The following is a 17,326-nucleotide window of genomic DNA, read 5'->3' as shown; positions in this document are numbered from 1 at the left end:
ATTATTTCTTATTCTTTTGGATTCTAAATCATTCGTTTCCCAACAGTGACTAAAACAACCACCAGTTCAAATGAAGAATGATCTGCCATTAAAAATTCTATTCCAAAAAAAACAACCCAAAAAACTCTTCCAGCCCAGCCAGCATGGCTTGATTCCTGGTCAGGGCACATGCCTGGGTTGCAGGCTCACTCCCCAGTGTGGGGCATGCAGAAGGCAGCCGATCAATGATTCTCTCTCATCATTGATGTCTCTCTCTCACTCTGTCTCTCACTCTTCTTCTCTGAAATCAATAAAAATATATTAAAAAATTCTATTCCAATTATAAAATAAGGACTGGAAAGACAGCTCAGCTCCCAGAATGTATACACTTGAACGCACACACACACCTTAAGCAAGGCCCCACTTTCTTCCAAGCCATCGGATTCTCTTTGCCTCCGTACTGCATCTGGTGTAGTGTGGGGGCTCGGGCCAACACCTTCTCCACCTTCACAACCACTGTCAGATCCTCCACTGCTTCGGGAAGGACTGGGCTTACGTGTTTTTAAGGAATAGTCGCCAAAAAGAGTTCTTCTGCAGGTTGGAGAGGTTGCTGCTTTGGAAATACCTTGTAGCCTACTGAGGATAGGAGAGGTTGTCAAACAATCTAATTTTTCATGTGATCCAGCAAGGAACCAGTCAGCACAAGATAAGCAGGGGCTTGGAGAAGATGCCAGCCGTTCATTTATGCGGCCACCTACTCCTTCCAGCTGTTGAAGAGTTGTTTTGACCTGATCCACATATATACAGTCTGGTCCAGGGTTCCCAATAGCTTTGGATGAGCAGCCTCCAGCTTCTAATAGTACACACAACATATAATGCCTCTATAAGAAAAAAGTTGTTAGTATAGATTTAGCTACATGAAGATATTTATATGCAATATGCATGTATCAGTTTATGAATACTGAAGACATATAGGCATATGGCATAACCACGTGATGATTATTAAAAACTCCTCCCTCCCCTTTCCTTCTTAGATATGCTCAGTGCTTCTTGATCACCCTTGAAAACAAATCTCGTATTGCCTTGTCCTGATACACCATCAGTCACTACTCAGGCACATGGAATTCCCTAAGGTAGTTTTCTAAGAGCCTCAATTACTAGAAGTCCTTTCATTTATAATCAAATATTTATTCTGATTCTATGTTCTTTTTATGTCTCCCTCTATTTCCCAAAACAAATCAGAAGATAAAACCACTATAAAAGTGGGAACAAGCCCAGCCAGCATGGCTCGGTGGTTGAGCGTCGACCTATGAACTAGAAGTTCACAGTTCAATTCTGGGTCAGGGCACATGCCTGGGTTGTGGGCTCTATCTTCAGTGTGGGGCGTGTGGTCCCCAGTGTGGGGTGCACAGAAGGCAGCCGATCAATGATTCTCTCTCATCATTGATATTTCTAGCTCTCTCTCCCTCTCCCTTCCCCTCTGAAATCAATAAAAAAATATATTTAAAAAATGGGAAAAAAAAATCTTAAGAACCCGCTAAAATCTTATCCTGGGTTTCATTAATATTTCTCCATGGGTATTAAATGGATGCTAAAAAAAAAAAAAAAAAAAAAGGAATAAGGGGCATGTAACATTTTCTTGAATACTGATGTTGGATATGTTCATAATTTTAAATGATCATATTTGTGTATTTATTTACATAATAAATGGCAAAAACAAAACCAAACAAAAAAAACAAGAAAGAAACCAAGGCAAACTCACCCAGCCAACAATTAGCAAAAAATATCTCCCTTCAGGTTCCTGAAAGACTTCAGTGTTTGAATCTGTAGAAGGTTGGAGGTGATGTCGAGGAAACACTTCTCTCCATATTACCAACTGACCAATTCTTTGTTTTGCTGCTAAAGGCAGTAGGCCATAGTGGCGACAATATACGGCAATATCAATAAGATCATCCTTAGGCAAATGACTGCATATCAAATAACCCTTGAATTTAACCACAAAGAACAAAAATCAACCAGTGATATAAAGCAATAATCCCATAATATATTTCTAAGAGTTTTATAGGTACTTCTTCAGTTGGCTTAAAATATTCCAGTTTTAAGACAGAGTAAAAATAATTCCCTCCACCCACTGAGGTCAACTAGAGATCAAATATTTATGATAACTTAAGTCAACAACAGGTAGATGGTAGCACAAAACAAGATCATCTCTGAGTAGTATAAACCTGAATGGCAAAAGTAGAATAGAACTGAATTCTGAGGATGGAAAGCAGAGAATGAGGAGTTGAAAAATGAAAACACTTCAATTCAATCGACACTTAACTTTCTTTAAAAAAAAAACATTATTTTTATTGCTGACATATTACCGATGTCCCCAGTCCTACTCGACCCCCCACCCACCCCTACGCAGCCTCCCTTTCATCTGACCATCACTGCACTGTGTCTATGGGTTATGCATATACTAGAGGCCCAGCACACGATTAAATCGTGAGCGTGTAGGGTCCCCTAGGCCTAGCCTGCCATCAGGGCCATGTCTGCCACCCCGCAATGCCTCACACGCTATGTGGATGCTGCTGGAACCCCGCGACGTTCCAGGGATGCTGCCGGCGCCCCACAATGCTCTGCCAACGCTGCCGGTGCCCTAGGGGGTTGGGAGGGGGAGGGCCCGAGAGGTGCTCCATCCACCTCCTGGTGACCGGTCATTTGGTCGTTAAGGCGTTACTGACATTGGCCTTTTATAATATAGATGTTCTTTGGCTAATCCCTTTACCTTTATTTATCCATTCCTGCCCCTGTCCCCCTGACAGCTGTTAGTCTATTCCATGTATCCATGCCTCTGGATATTTAACTTTCTTTATGTGGAAGTTAACTATTTAACGTTAAAAGATTTATTAAAAAGATGCATAGTAAAAAAAATAAAATAAAAAAAATAAAAAGATGCATAGTGAGTCTAAAGATAAGAAACAAGCATACTACTGCAAAAGGAAACCAGAACCCACTCTCCCATCTCTTACACACTTGGTTCTTTGAGTATAGTTTCTTCTTTACAAATTTACAAATGCTTTAGAACACAATGAAACCAGAAATATTTATTGTCTAGGTACAAGTTTTAAGATCTTAATTTTAGGGTACCTACATTCAGAGGAAAAGAGATAGATACATTTTTCATGTCTGCAAAAGTTTGAGAAAATTTAGGTCATATAGCAGTTGAACATTTATAAAGATTCAAGCTTCAACTTACCTTGTAAAACAAAGAAGACCCTAAAATCGTATACAGCCGCCTCGTGTCATAGTAATCCTCAGACTGGGTGGGGGAGAAAACCACAATGGATTAAAAAATCCTAGTTAAGCAACAACAGTTAAAATGGCAATTATATTCTTTAGTAACTGAATTTTCCACAGCCTTTATTAGAAATCAATATACTAGGATATTAGGTGAAAGGTAGTGTGCGAAGTAAGTATTTTGATTTAAAACAGTTTTATTTTTGTTTCTTATAAGAAACTACTGATTAGAGACATCTAAAAATAAACATAAGATTTGTTACACCATAAGGGATTAAAATAAATATATCAAGACAAAAAGCATCTACTTACACATCATCTATGATATTTAACATTAACGTATATTATTTTTGATAATACAAATTGGTATAACCTATTTAAGGGCCACTGTGTGGTATGTAAAAAAAAATAAAAAAACATACACTTTTTAATAGAATTATTTGTAATATGCAAAAATTGGAAGTGATTTTTTAGCAAAAAAGAATGGTTAACAAAATTAGATATATAACACAGTATCATACCTGAGTAGTCACAAAATGTTTTAGAATATACTGTTTTGCAAAGAATGCAAGCTGCAGAACAAAATATCACTATGATCTAGTTTTTGTTAAAATGGCACTCCTGATGATACACGTGTTTATTTTCAGGCCCTAATCTGGATCCAGTCATTTCCCTTACGAGTCATGGTTCTTTGTAGCAAGAAATATTACTTATGCACCATGGCCTGGGTGCGAGTGGTCTTCCTTATTACTGGGGATGGTCACGATTTCTAGGCCTTTTCCCTTAACAGAACTAGGAAACACCACTTTTTTTTAAAGATTAAAAACCATACTTATACTTTCAATTTAAATCCAGATCTACAGGATTTTTACTTAATTTAATCAACATTACATGTATATCCTGTCTCACAAAACCCAGTTCTTAATGATATTGATGTAATCAATCTTTACATATATGTTATGTAACAAATATTTTTTTTATAAAATATTTTTATTGATTTCAGAGAGGAAGTAAGAGAGAGAGAGAGAGAGAGAAAGAGAGAGAGAGAGAGAAAGAGAGAAACATCAATGACGAGAGAGAATCATTGATCAGCTGCCTCCTGCACGCCCCACACTGGGGATCGAGCCTGAAACCTGGGCATGTGCCCTGACCAGGAATCAAACTGGTTCATAGGTCGATGTTCAACTGGCCAGGCACAAATATGTTCAACTGAGTAGAAAATCTTAAGGTAAGCAAAACAGACTTTGCCCTTGTCAAAATAGAGACCTAATGTTATGTATTTCAAGATTATTGCATGCTCACTTGCAATATTTTTAGAATGACTGATTTACAGAATGAGAAATCGAGACTGTCTTTCCTAAAACTCACGGCTTCTCTTACCAGTTCTGCAAAATCTGCAGCCTCCAAGTCACTCAACGCTGTGTCTAATTCCATCTGTGTGGGGGAGAAAGAAGAGTAACACAAACAATTAACTGATAATTACTTTCAAAGCATGGCCATATAAAAGGGTTTAATAATTACTTAAAGAATTGAATAAGTATCTTTCTCCTTGTATTATTTAGGAACTGTCCCTCCCAGCCGGTGTGCCTCAGTGGTTGAGCATCAACCTGTGAACCAGGAGGTCACTGGTTCGATTCCCAGTCAGGGAACATGCCTGGGTTGTAGGCTCGATCCCCAGTAGGGGGTGTGCAGGAGGCAGCCGATCGATGATTCTCTCATAATTGGTGTTTCTATCTCTCTCTTCCTCTCCCTTCCTCTCTCTGAAATAAAAAACAACAACAAACATGTTAAAAAAACAAACAGTCCCAAATAGAACATCTTGTTTTTAAGCTTTGCAATTACAAAAAAGTTAATTTAACATATAGGCATTTTTCAATTAAATCACAATTGAAAACTAGGCTTCCCTCTGAATATAAGATAATTTATGAGATTAAAAAATTGCTTTCAGTTTTAATTTAGAAAAAATTTTAACATTCAAATTCTTAGAGGAAAAATCAATCATAATGTAGCTAATCTATTTTGAGTTGTTTTTATTTTTCTGTTTCCTATATATTTCTCAACAGATGGATTCTTAGAAAATATCAACATTCTTCCCTGTCTCTCTCCTATCTATCTATATATTTAAAAGCCTAAGTGACTGGCTGGTAGTTATGACACACAATGACCACCAAGGGGCAGATGCTCCGACCAGTAGCTATGATGCACACTGACCACCAGGGGGCAGACGCTTAATGCAGGAACTGCCAAGCTGCAGAGGGAGCCCGATTCCAGGTAGCGTCACCCAAGAACTGCCCTCTCGCAATCTGGGGCCCCTTGGGGGATGTCAGAGAGCTGGTTTTCTGCCCGATCCCCACAGGCCAGGCCAAGGGACCCCACCTGCCAGAGGGACCCCGCTCATTCCGCAGACACCCTTTGAGCCTCAGCGCCGCCTGTGGGAGGTTGGCTCCAGGATGTGTCCGGCCTGTCTTGCCCAGTTCCGCCCCGCCGGCCACCTTCTAATTAATTTCTTTTCAATGTGCATGAATCCGTGCACCGGGCCTCTATTGTTTTGTATAAAAGGACTGTTAATAATTATTCATGGATTAAAACAGGAAGGCAGGTGTTCTCTTGAAATCTGGCACAGCTTATCTACCCTACAGAGTTATTAGAAAAATATATTACTTAGGATTTAGCTTCTGTTTCTATGGAAATTGCCTAAACTCCTTCATGAATTTTTTTCCTCCCTAAAGCCTTCACAATTTAAAAACAATAAACTTAGCAGTTTAATCTGTAATGCATATACATGAATTAAAAACTATTGGCAATGAAAGTTTGTAGCATATATGCTATTTGTGAAAAATAATCCTCTAAAAAACAAGTCCAAGACACTCTCTGCAGGACTGTTTCACAAACTGTGTCTTTACTGAGATGACAAAAGCTTTGGAAACATTAGTCATGCTTTTTATTGCTTTTCTTAAGCAGACTTATTACTCATTTGTGACCTACATTTTCCTGCATCTAGCAAATACTTCATGCTCTCCTTTCTGCAGCTATAGTTTCTCTTGAGAAAAACTACAGGACAAAAAGAAAATTACCCACTTGTGATTTTTTATTTCAGAAATGTTACTGTTTAATGGGTTGCTGTTCCTGCTATAGAACTCAATATATAGGCTAGTGTACAAGGTTATTAGAACTGTTTCCTCATATTCCTTAAGAGAAAAGGTAAAGTATCTTTTCTCTTAATTATTCCAATGTGCCTGAGGAAAAATGATTTTTTTAAAAAACAGAACATCTGACAAAAAAACAAAATAAGGAAATTTTCAAACACCTGGGAAGAACACTGAAGACCTCATTGTATATTAAACTCAGAACAAGTTAAGTTTTTTTCTAAGTTAAAATAACTTTCCACCTAAATTTATTAGGTATAAGTAACCTCACATGCATCTGTTTTCAAGTATATATTTGTAAAATTTATTTCAGAGAGAAGGGAGAGAGAAACATCTATGTGAGAAAGAAACATTGATCAGCTGCCTCTTGCATGCTCCCCAACTGGGAATTGAACCTGGAACCTGGGTTTGTGCCCTGAACAGAAATCAAACCTGACACCTCTTGGTCTACAGGACGAAGCTACAACCAGCTGAGTCATACTGGCCAGGGCTAGATTTTTTGAGGCATAAAAATCCTTAATATTTTTCATTAGAAAATATATAGTCACTAAACACTAATATATATTTTTTTAACACAGTAAGCAATTTCAAAGAGAAGTGTGTAAATTATTTGAGTTTGCTGGTAATTTCAAGGGCTAGTATTTAAAACTTTACATTCACTAGAGACCTTTAGATCACTTTACAGAAGATGTCTATCTCATTTTCCAAAAATTTTGTTCTTACTTTTCTTTTTAAAATATATTTTATTGATTTTTTACAGAGAGGAAGGGAGAGAGATAGAGAGTTAGAAACATCGATGAGAGAGAAACATCGATCAGCTGCCTCCTGCACATCTCCCACTGGGGATGTGCCCGCAACCCAGGTACGTGCCCTTGACCGGAATCGAACCCGGGACCCTTCAGTCTGCAGGCCGACGCTCTATCCACTGAGCCATACCGGTTTCGGCATGTTCTTACTTTTCTTAACTAGACTACAAAATATAGAAAAAGTCTAAGCTATGTCCTCAGTATTTTCTGTGTATTAATCTCACCTACCCAACTGAACTGTGAGAATTCAGAGGAGCCTTTCCTGGATTCCCCAAAACACAACACAAATCCGAGTAGCTGGCACAATGAAGACGGATCTCCAGACAGTAGTGTTAGACTTAACAAGGATAGAAGCAACTAAAGACAAGCAATTGGTATGACTTGAGGCAACAAATTAAAAAATATACACCAGAATTCACAGAGTGAGATCTCAGTTCAATATTCTTTTAGATTGAGATAAATAAAAGCATTTAATAAAATATATGCTAAATTAAGAAAAAATGCCAATAAGAAAACCAAATTAAGAAAAAATGCCAGTAAGAAAGAAATCTGAATATAGGAGGTAGCCTTCGTGGAATTTATAAGTCCAAAACAGGCTCTATTTTAAAATGTCTTAAACTTCTTAGGGGGAAGATAATATTTACTCTTAATGTATCCAAAGTCTAAAGACATTGTTCCCCAAAACATTAAACACCTCTAGTCTGGCAGATCTCATGAAATTGCACTTTCTGACTCACAAAATTGGCCTTCTGTCTTTCAGAAGAGAAAAGACCCCCCAAATGGGCATACGACAGACTTTGGAGCCAGTGTCTTTCTATCTTAAAGGTTAAGTTTTCTATTAACTATCTGTCTGTCTATACTGAACACTTATAATTTCTTATGAAAATACTGGTGGAGGTAGAATTATATGTATATATATCACAAACTTTTTAGTTTTTACATGAAAATGATAATTGTTGGCCTGAGATATCAAAAATTGCAGCAGCAGCAGCAGTTGACAAGGCAGAGATAAAATACGAGTATCAAAAAGTAAAAGTTTCGCTGCCGCTGCCATGGCTGTGCGCTGACTCTCTGGAGAACGAGCATTCTATCTGGCCATGGAGTCTGTGCCCGTCCCTTCTCTCCCAGATCTCCTCTCTACTGGGGAGGCGTAGGAAGGAAACCTCTGGTTTCCCCAGAGAGACGCAGAGCCCATGGTTGGCCGCTGCCACTGCCGTGTGCTGGGTGTGCAAGTATCAGGAGAGCAAGAACTCTGGCTTTGCTCACCTTGGTGTTCCACAGCCTAGCACAATGCCTGACACATTGAGTGTCACAGGCAACTCATTCTATCCTGGGTGATTTTGCAGAATCCATGGTGCCAGCCAACATCCATGACACCACAGGTATTCCCCTTTCCCAAGTGGTCCAACCTAGGTCTTTTCCCAATAAGGATAGATCTTGTGCAAGAATTCTAGTGCCAGCTATTAAAAGAGAATTGGAGTGATGACTTCATTGCCATGTTTTCTGATTCCATTAATACTGGAATAAGAGGAACATGCGGTCCCCAGTCTTGTCCCGGAGCAGATAGAATGAGCAACTAAATCGAATAACATTGGCAAAGTAGACACAGCTGGTGAGACAATTCGCAGCTGGGAAGGGTAGAGGATGCCTGGAAAACGCCCAGGGCACCGCGACCACGCAAGCAGCAGCCATGTGAGCAGCCTGCCCCCGTCCGAGGAGTGGCAGCCTCACGTGGCCTGCCCCTATCAGAGCAGCAGCAGCTGCGCGAGCTGCCCGCCCCCCGTCTAAGGAGCAACAGCTGTGCAAGCAGCCCGCCCCCCGTCCGAGGAGCAGCAGCCTCACACACAGCCCACCACTGTCTGAGAAGCAGCAGTCCTGCAAGCAACCTGCCCCTGTCTGAGGAGCAGCAGCCTTGTGAGCAGCCCACCCCAGTCCGAGGAGCAGCAGCTGCGCGAGCAGCCTGCCCCCATCCAAGGAGTGGCAGCCCTGGTGAGCAGCCTGCCCCCATCCAAGGAGCAGCAGCTCCGTGAGCAGCCCACCCCTGTCCGAGGAGCAGCAGCCACATGAGCAGCCCGTCCCCGTATGAAGAGCAGCAGCCCTGCGAGCAACCTGCCCCCCCATCCGAGGAGCACCAGTCGTGTGAGCAGCCCATCCCCTTCCAAGGAGCAGCAACTGCACAGGCAGCCTGCCCCTGCCAGCCAGAGGAGCCACCACTGCTGTGAACAGAGCCCACCATAGGTGCCACCGCCAACTGAGGAGCAACCTCTGCTGCAACTGCCTGAGGAATAGCCGCCACTTGAGGAGCCACTGCCGCCCAAGGAGCAGCCCCTGCTCTATTCGACATCTAGATCCTTCAGTGAGAGCAAAAGTGGGAAGACAAAGAAACCCACAAAGGAAAGAAAAGGAGGAATCGCCAGAAAAGCAGCTAAGTGAAACAGAGGCATGCAATTTGACAGAAAAATAATTCAGAATAAGGGTCATACAGTTCATAAACCAGAGGGATGAAAAAATTAACAACTTATATAAGAACCAAGAAGAAATAAAGAGTGATATAACTGCAATAAAAAACACCATGGAAAGTTTCAACAGTAGACTAGGAGAAGCGGTGGACCAAATTAGCAAATTAGAAGACAGGGAAGCAAAACACACCCAAACTCAACTGCAATTGGAGAAAAAAATTAAAAGATAGGAGAAGAGCCTGAGAGAGATTTGGAACAACATGAAACAAAGCAATATATGAATAATAGGGATGCCAGAACGACAGGAAGAGGAACAAGGGTTAGAAAACCTATTTGAAGAAATAATGTCAAAAAATTTCCTTGATGTGGGGAATAAAAAAGTCACACAAGCACAGAGAATCCCAAACAAGATGAACCCGGAAAGATCCACACCGAGACACATTGTAATTACGATGGCAAATGTACAGGACAAAGAGAGAATCTTAAAGGCTACGGGAGAGAGACAGAAGCCCTAACCAGTTCGGCTCAGTGGATAGAGCATCGGCCTGTGGACTGAAGGGTCCCAGGTTTGATTCCGGTCAAGGGCATGTACCTTGGTTGCGAGCACATCCCCAGTAGGGAGTGTGCAGGAAGCAGCTGATTGATATTTCTCTCTCATCAATGTTTCTAACTCTCTATCCCTCTCCCTCCCTCTCTGTAAAAAATCAATAAAATATATTTTAAAAAAGAGAGAGACAGAAAATTATGTACAAGGGATCTCCCATTATATTATCAAATGTTTTCTGAACATAAACACATCAGACCAGAAAGGAATGGAAGGAAATTTACAAAGTGATGAAAATCAAGGGACTGAATCCAAGAATATTCTATCCAGCAACTAAAGGGAAAAGAAGGCGCTTCACAGATAAAAAAAGGCTAAGGGAGTTTATCACTACCAAGCTATCAATGCAAGAAATGCTAAAGGGAATGGTATAAAAGGAAGAAATAAAAAGGGAAGAAGGAACACAGGCACAAAAAATAAAAATGGCTACAAACAAGTATCTATCAATAATAACTTTAAACATAAACAGACTAAATGCTCCAATCAAAAGACATTGAGTGGCTGAATGGAAAAAACAACAACACATGACCCATATATATGCTGTCTACAAGAGACCCACTTCAGAATAAGGGACTCACACAGACTGAAAGAGAAGGGATGGAAAAACATCTCTCAGGCAAATGGAACAAAAGAGCTGGGGTAGTAATACTTATATCTGACAAAATAGACCTCAAAGTGAAGGCCATAGCAAGAGTTAAGGAAGGCCATTTCATAATACTAAAGGGATCAATACAAAAAGAGGCTATAACCCTTGTAAACATATATGCACCCAATGCAGGAACACCTAAATACATAAAAAAAAAACCTCCTGGAAGATATCAAGGAAGAGATCGACAACAGTACAATCATAGTAGGGGACTTTAATACCGCACTGACATCACTGGATAAATCCTCTAGACAAAAAATCAGCAAAGAAATAGCAATCCTAAATGACTCACTAGATCAGATGGACTTAATTGACATCTTCAGAACATTTCACCCCAAAGCCACAGAATATACGTTCTTCTCAAGTGCACAAGGGACATTTTCAAAGACAGATCACATATTGGGTCACAGGCAAAGTCTCTCCAAATTCAAGAAGATTGAAGTCATATCAAGCATCATCTCAGACCACAATGGCTTAATATTAGAAATAAACTACAATAGAAACAATCAAAATAATTGAAACACTTGGAAGCTGAAAAGCATGCTATTAAACAATGATTGAGTTACCAAAGAGATCGAAGAAGAAATTAAAAACACCCTGGAAATGACAATGAAAACACAATAATCCAAAATCTATGGGACACAGTGAAAGCAGTCCTGAGAGAGAAGTTTATAGCTCTACAGGCCTACCTAAAAAAACAAGAAAAAAATGGTAATAAATCATCTAACTCTACAACTTAAAGAATTAGAAAGAGAGCAACAAGAAAAGCCCAGAGTGAGCAGAAGGAAGGAGATAATAAAGATCAGAACAGAAATAAATGATATAGAGACAAAAAAAAACACAAAAAAAACCAACAACAAAAAACCAATACAAAAGATCAATGAAACCTAGAGCTGGTTCTTTGAAAGGATAAACAAGATTGATGAACCTCTAGCCAAGCTCACCAAGAAGCAAAGAGAGAGGACCCAAATAAACAAAATCAGAAATGAAAGAGGCAAAATAACAATCAATCCCACAGAAATATAAAGGATTGTTAAAAAATACTATGAACAACTCTATTCCAACAAACTAGACAACCTTGAGGAAATAGACATATTCCTAGAAAAATACAACCTTCCAAAACTCAATCAGGAAGATTCTAAAAATCTCAATAGGCCAATAACTATGGAGGAAATTGAAGCAGTCATCAAAAGGCTTCCAGCAAACAAAAGCCCGGGGCCAGACAGCTTCACAGGGGAGTTTTACCAAACATTCAAGGAAGAATTAAACCTATCCTTCGCAGACTATTCCAAAAAATTCAAGAGGAAGGAACACTTCCAAGCTCATTCTATGAAGCCAGCATCACCCTAATACCAAAACCAGTTAAAGACAACACAAGAAAGAGAATTACAGGCCAATATCCCTCATGAACATAGATGCCAAAATCCTCAACAAAATTCTAGCAAATCGGATCCAGCATTACATCAGAAAGATCATACACCATGACCAAGTAGGATTTATCCCAGGGATGCAAGGATGGTACAATATCCGCAAATCAATAAATGTGATACATCACATAAACAAATTGAGAGATAAAAATCACATAGTCATATCAATTGATGCGGAAAAAGCATTTGACAAAATCCAACATCCTTTCTTGATAAAAACCCACAGCAAAATGGGAATAGAGGGATCATACCTCCACATAATAAAAGCCTTATATGACAAACCTACAGCCAACATCATACTTAATGGGCAAAAACTAAAATCGTTTCACCTAAGAACAGGAAGGAGACAGGGATGCACACTTTCACCACTTCTGTTTTACATAGTACTGGAAGTGTTAGCCATAGCAATTAGACAAGAAGAAGAAATAAAGGGTATCCAAATTGGAAAAGAAGATGTAAAACTGTCATTATTCGCAGATGACATGATACTGTACATAGAAAACCCTAAAGACTTCATCAAAAAATTATAAGACTTAATAAATGAATTTGGCAAGGTAGCAGGATACAAAATTAATGCCAAGAAATCTATGGCATTTTTATACACCAATAGCGAACTCATAGAAAGAGACACTAAAAAAAAATAATGCCATTTACCATCGCACCAAAAAAAATTAAGATACCTAGGAATAAACTTAACTAAGGAGGTAAAAGACCTGTACTCTGAAAACTACAGGACACTGAAAAAAGAGATAGAGGAAGACATAAACAGATGGAAGAACATACCGTGTTCATGGATTGGTAGAATCAACATCATTAAAATGTCCATACTACCCAAAGCAATCTATAGATTCAATGCACTCCCCATTAAAATACCAATGGCATATTTCACAGACATAGAACGAACTCTTGAAAAAATTCATATGGAATAAAAAAAGACCCCAAATAGCTGCAGCAATCCTAAGAAAGAAGAACAAAGTAGGAGGGATCTCAATACCAGATATCATGCTGTATTACAAAGCCACTGTTCTCAAAATTTCATGGTACTGGCACAAGAACAGACATATAGACCAATGGAATAGAATAGAGAACCCAGAAATCGACCCAAACCACTATGTTCAATTAATATTTGACAAAGGAGGCAAGAACATACAATGGAGTCAAGACAGTCTCTTCAACAAATGGAGTTGGGAAAACTGGACAGATACATGCAAAAGAAAATGAAACTAGACAACCAACTTACACCATACACAAAAATAAACTTAAAAATGGATCAAGGACTTAAACATAAGACGGGAAGCCATAAAAATATTAGAGGAATTGGCAGCAGCAATATCTCAGACATATGCCGAAGCAGTATCTTCACTGATCCAGCTCCTAGGGCAGTGATGGCGAACCTATGACACGTGTGTCAGAGGTGACACGCGAACTCATTTTTTTGGTTGATTTTTCTTTGTTAAATGGCATTTAAATATATAAAATAAATATCAAAAATATAAGCCTTTGTTTTACTATGGTTGCAAATATCAAAAAATTTCTATATGTGACACGGCACCAGAGTTAAGTTAGGGTTTTTCAAAATGCTAACACGCCGAGCTTAAAAGGTTCGCCATCACTGTCCTAGGGCAATAGAAACTAAAAAGAAAATAAACAAAAGGGACTACATCAAAACAAAAAGCTTCTGTACAGCAAAATAAACCATCAACAAAACAACAAGAAAGCCCACTGCATAGGAGAACATATTTGCCAATGTTATCACCGATAAGGGTTTAATCTCCAACATTTACAGGGAACTCATACAACTGAACAAAAGGAAGATAAACAACCCAATCAAAAAATGGGCAACAGACCTAAATAGATACTTTTCGAAAGAGGATATAAGGCAGGCCAAGAGACATATGAAAACATGCTCAATGTCACTAATCATCTGAGAGATGCAAATCAAAACGACAATGAGGTACCATCTCACACCTGTCAGAATGGCTATCATCAACAAATCAACAAATGACAAGGGCTGGCGAGGATGCGGAGAAAAAGGAACCATTGTGCACTGCTGGTAGGAATGCAGACTGGTGCAGCCACTGTGGAGAACAGTATGGAGTGTCCTCAAAAAACTAAAAATGGAACTCCCATTTGACCCAATGATCCCACTTCTAGGAATATATCCCAAGAAACTAGAAACACCAATCAGAAAGGATATATGCACCCCTATGTTCATAGCAGCACAATTTACCATAGCTAAGATTTGGAAACAGCCTAAGTGCCCATCAGCAGATGAGTGGATTAAAAAACTGAGGTACATCTGCACAATGGAATACTACACTGCAGTAAAAAAGAAGGAATTCTTACCATTTGCAACACCATGGATGGAACTGGAGAGCATTATGCTAAGCAAAATAAGCCAGGCAGAGAAAGCTAAATATCACATTATCTCACTCATTTATAGAATATAATAAACAACATAAATTGATGAACAAAAACAGATTCAGAGACAGAGAAGCATTGATCAGACCGCCAAATATCAGAGGGAAGGTAGGGGAAGGTGGGGGTAAGGGGGAGAGATCAACCAAAGGACTTGTATGCATGCATATAAGCCTAACTAATGGACACAGACACCAGGGCAGTGAGGGCATGAGTGAGGGGTGGGGGATGGTGGGGCAATGTAATATCTTAATCAATAAAGAAAAAAAATTTTTTAAAGTAAAAGTTTCCTCTAAATTTGCTCTAACCTCCTTCAAAATAAAACTATACAATAATACTCTAATCACTACAATTATAACTACAATGGGCCAGGCTTGATTCTAAGCACTTTACATGTAATAGCACATAACTCCTCTATCAAGTAGCTACTATTATTGTCCCCATTTTAAAGATAAGAAAATTCAACAAAGCAACTGACATATCAATTTAAATAATTATTGAACTGTTAAAAAAGCATTTATTTGATTGTACATTAAATAATTCCATGAAGAGTGGAACCCTGAATTGGGTTTTTCTACAACAGGCTGGGTTTCTTCATGGGCAGGGAACTGGCTATGGCATAGTGCCTTGTTTAATACTAATCCAAATGCTGTGGCTGAATACATTGCTGGTGATGAAAATTTCTGAAATGATCTTTCCAGTTATTCAGCAGTAAAGTTATTCTAGGTCTCCAGATATGACTAAAATCACTTTGATGATACTTAACCATCATGAAGCCTTACCCTTGTTAAGATATACAGGGGACAAGGCAAAAGCTAATTACACATGTTCATGTAAGGAAAGATTTTGCTATGATTTGTGGAGATCTATACTTAACTTAAGAATATTGTTTGTTAGACAATCATTTCATTTACCGTTATTTTACGTAGAAACATAACCCTAACATAACCTTACATTATAAAGTCAAAGTTACAAAAATCATAAATAAGAATACAACAAATATTTTATGATTTCTGAAAAGTAATCCAAGTTTGGACAAAGCTTAAATATTGTAAAATGAAAGTGCTAACTTTTATTTAGAAAGGAAAATTTGTCTAAGTTCACTGCACTGGACCCCCTGCTTCATCAACCAATTACCTTTTTGACTCTTACCCACAATCCTGAAAATAACAAAAGGCTTTAGGGGGGAGAAAGGGGAAGAGAAGATAGAGAATTGTAAAGCAGCTGGTCCTGATTCTTACTTTATGACACTTAAGATTACCTTGATTTCCTGTGGAAGTGTGAGCCACCGCACTCCAGGGAGATTGTCTAAAAGAACTGCACTGGAGGCCTCGTACTGCTGGGCACTGGGACTGGCCCTGCCGTGCAGCTTGGCAGGCTGGAGGGCTCTTTGAAAGAACAGTTCAAAAAAATGATCCAACCGAGGAGCATTCTCAACCTGGCAAAAGGCACTGAAGAACCAAGAGCTCTAAGTTAGAACAACGCGTGGAAATAAATGGTGGTCATCTTTTGTGTGCTGCTAAGAGGGCTGGATCTTTCCCAACCATATAAGCTCTCTTCCTTACTCCTGTCTCTTAGTAAGAATTACTGCTATAATGTTACTGATGGAATGTGTTAAGAAATTTGCCCTGTCAATATTTTTTACCCTAAAACCTACTCTCAAATGCACTGAGTAGTGGTACTACGGAAGAACCACATGCTAATACAAGTGGTATATCTACAGCAGAATGGGCTCAGGTGCCCTTTTTGTAAAAAATGTGAGTTGTTTTTACCTCTCACTATCAACCATTTACAACTCTCAATATCTTTCAGGCAATATGGAAAAATAAAGAGATTTTGAGCTTTGTAATATGGCTTCTAGTCTTATCACAACAGTTACTAGGTAGATATCACAGGAAAATAATCTAACCTTTCTCTGAACTTTGTTTCCATCTCTGTAAAAATAGGGATAGTACAATCTAATTCGCATTCAAACTATCTAGTATATAATTAGTATAAGCACGTATAAGGCTCATTACCTAGTAAGCACATAAATTAACCTAAGTTATTTCCTCCCCTCTTTAATGAAAGCATAGCTATTGAAAAATTCAAAAGAGGAAGAGAGAGAAACTTGGTTTTAGCCATGTAAAATAATACAACATTGCCTGCAACATTCATTGGAATAGCTCACTGGATAATGTAATTGGTAATATTAGCAGAATACTACTCACTGATTCATTCAACAAATTACTTGAGTGCCTAGTATGTTCTTGATATTTTGTGCTTGTCTTTTGTCTTGATATTTGTATTGCTGTACAGCAGTACAAATATCAAGACAAAAGACAAGGTCTCTGCTCCTATGGAGGTCACATTCTAGTGGAGAAAGACAAGTGAACAAACAGTAAAAACATGAACACTTACAAAGGACTGTGCATAGAACAGGGCCTTGTGAATGTGTGATGTAACTGGTTGGCTATTTTAGATCAAATGGTTGGAGAAGAGTCTCTTAGAATGGGGCATTTAAGCTGAGATGCCAATGTCAAGAAGGTCCAGTGGGAGCAGAGTGCAAAAGCCAAAGGGGGG

General features: G+C 38.9%; 1 protein-coding gene across 1 annotated transcript in view; it reads right to left on the bottom strand.

Annotated features, from left to right (window-relative positions):
- Positions 1-17,326, bottom strand: part of INTU (inturned planar cell polarity protein) — a 58,613-nt gene that overhangs the window by 10,895 nt on the left and 30,392 nt on the right. The window contains exons 8-12 of the mRNA XM_070417202.1: positions 16,026-16,215; positions 4,642-4,695; positions 3,221-3,283; positions 1,742-1,963; positions 387-860 (exon numbers count right to left, since the gene is read on the bottom strand). Coding sequence (XP_070273303.1) covers positions 387-860; positions 1,742-1,963; positions 3,221-3,283; positions 4,642-4,695; positions 16,026-16,215 — 1,003 coding nt within the window. The remainder of the gene's footprint in view (positions 1-386; positions 861-1,741; positions 1,964-3,220; positions 3,284-4,641; positions 4,696-16,025; positions 16,216-17,326) is intronic.

This window comes from Myotis yumanensis, unplaced genomic scaffold (genome assembly GCF_028538775.1).
Source record: "Myotis yumanensis isolate MYYU_CA2020_CCGP unplaced genomic scaffold, mMyoYum1.0.hap1 SCAF_5, whole genome shotgun sequence".
Taxonomy (NCBI): domain Eukaryota; kingdom Metazoa; phylum Chordata; class Mammalia; order Chiroptera; family Vespertilionidae; genus Myotis; species Myotis yumanensis.
The sequence above is the reverse complement of the archived record's forward strand: the minus strand, read 5'-3'. Positions and strand labels throughout refer to the sequence as shown.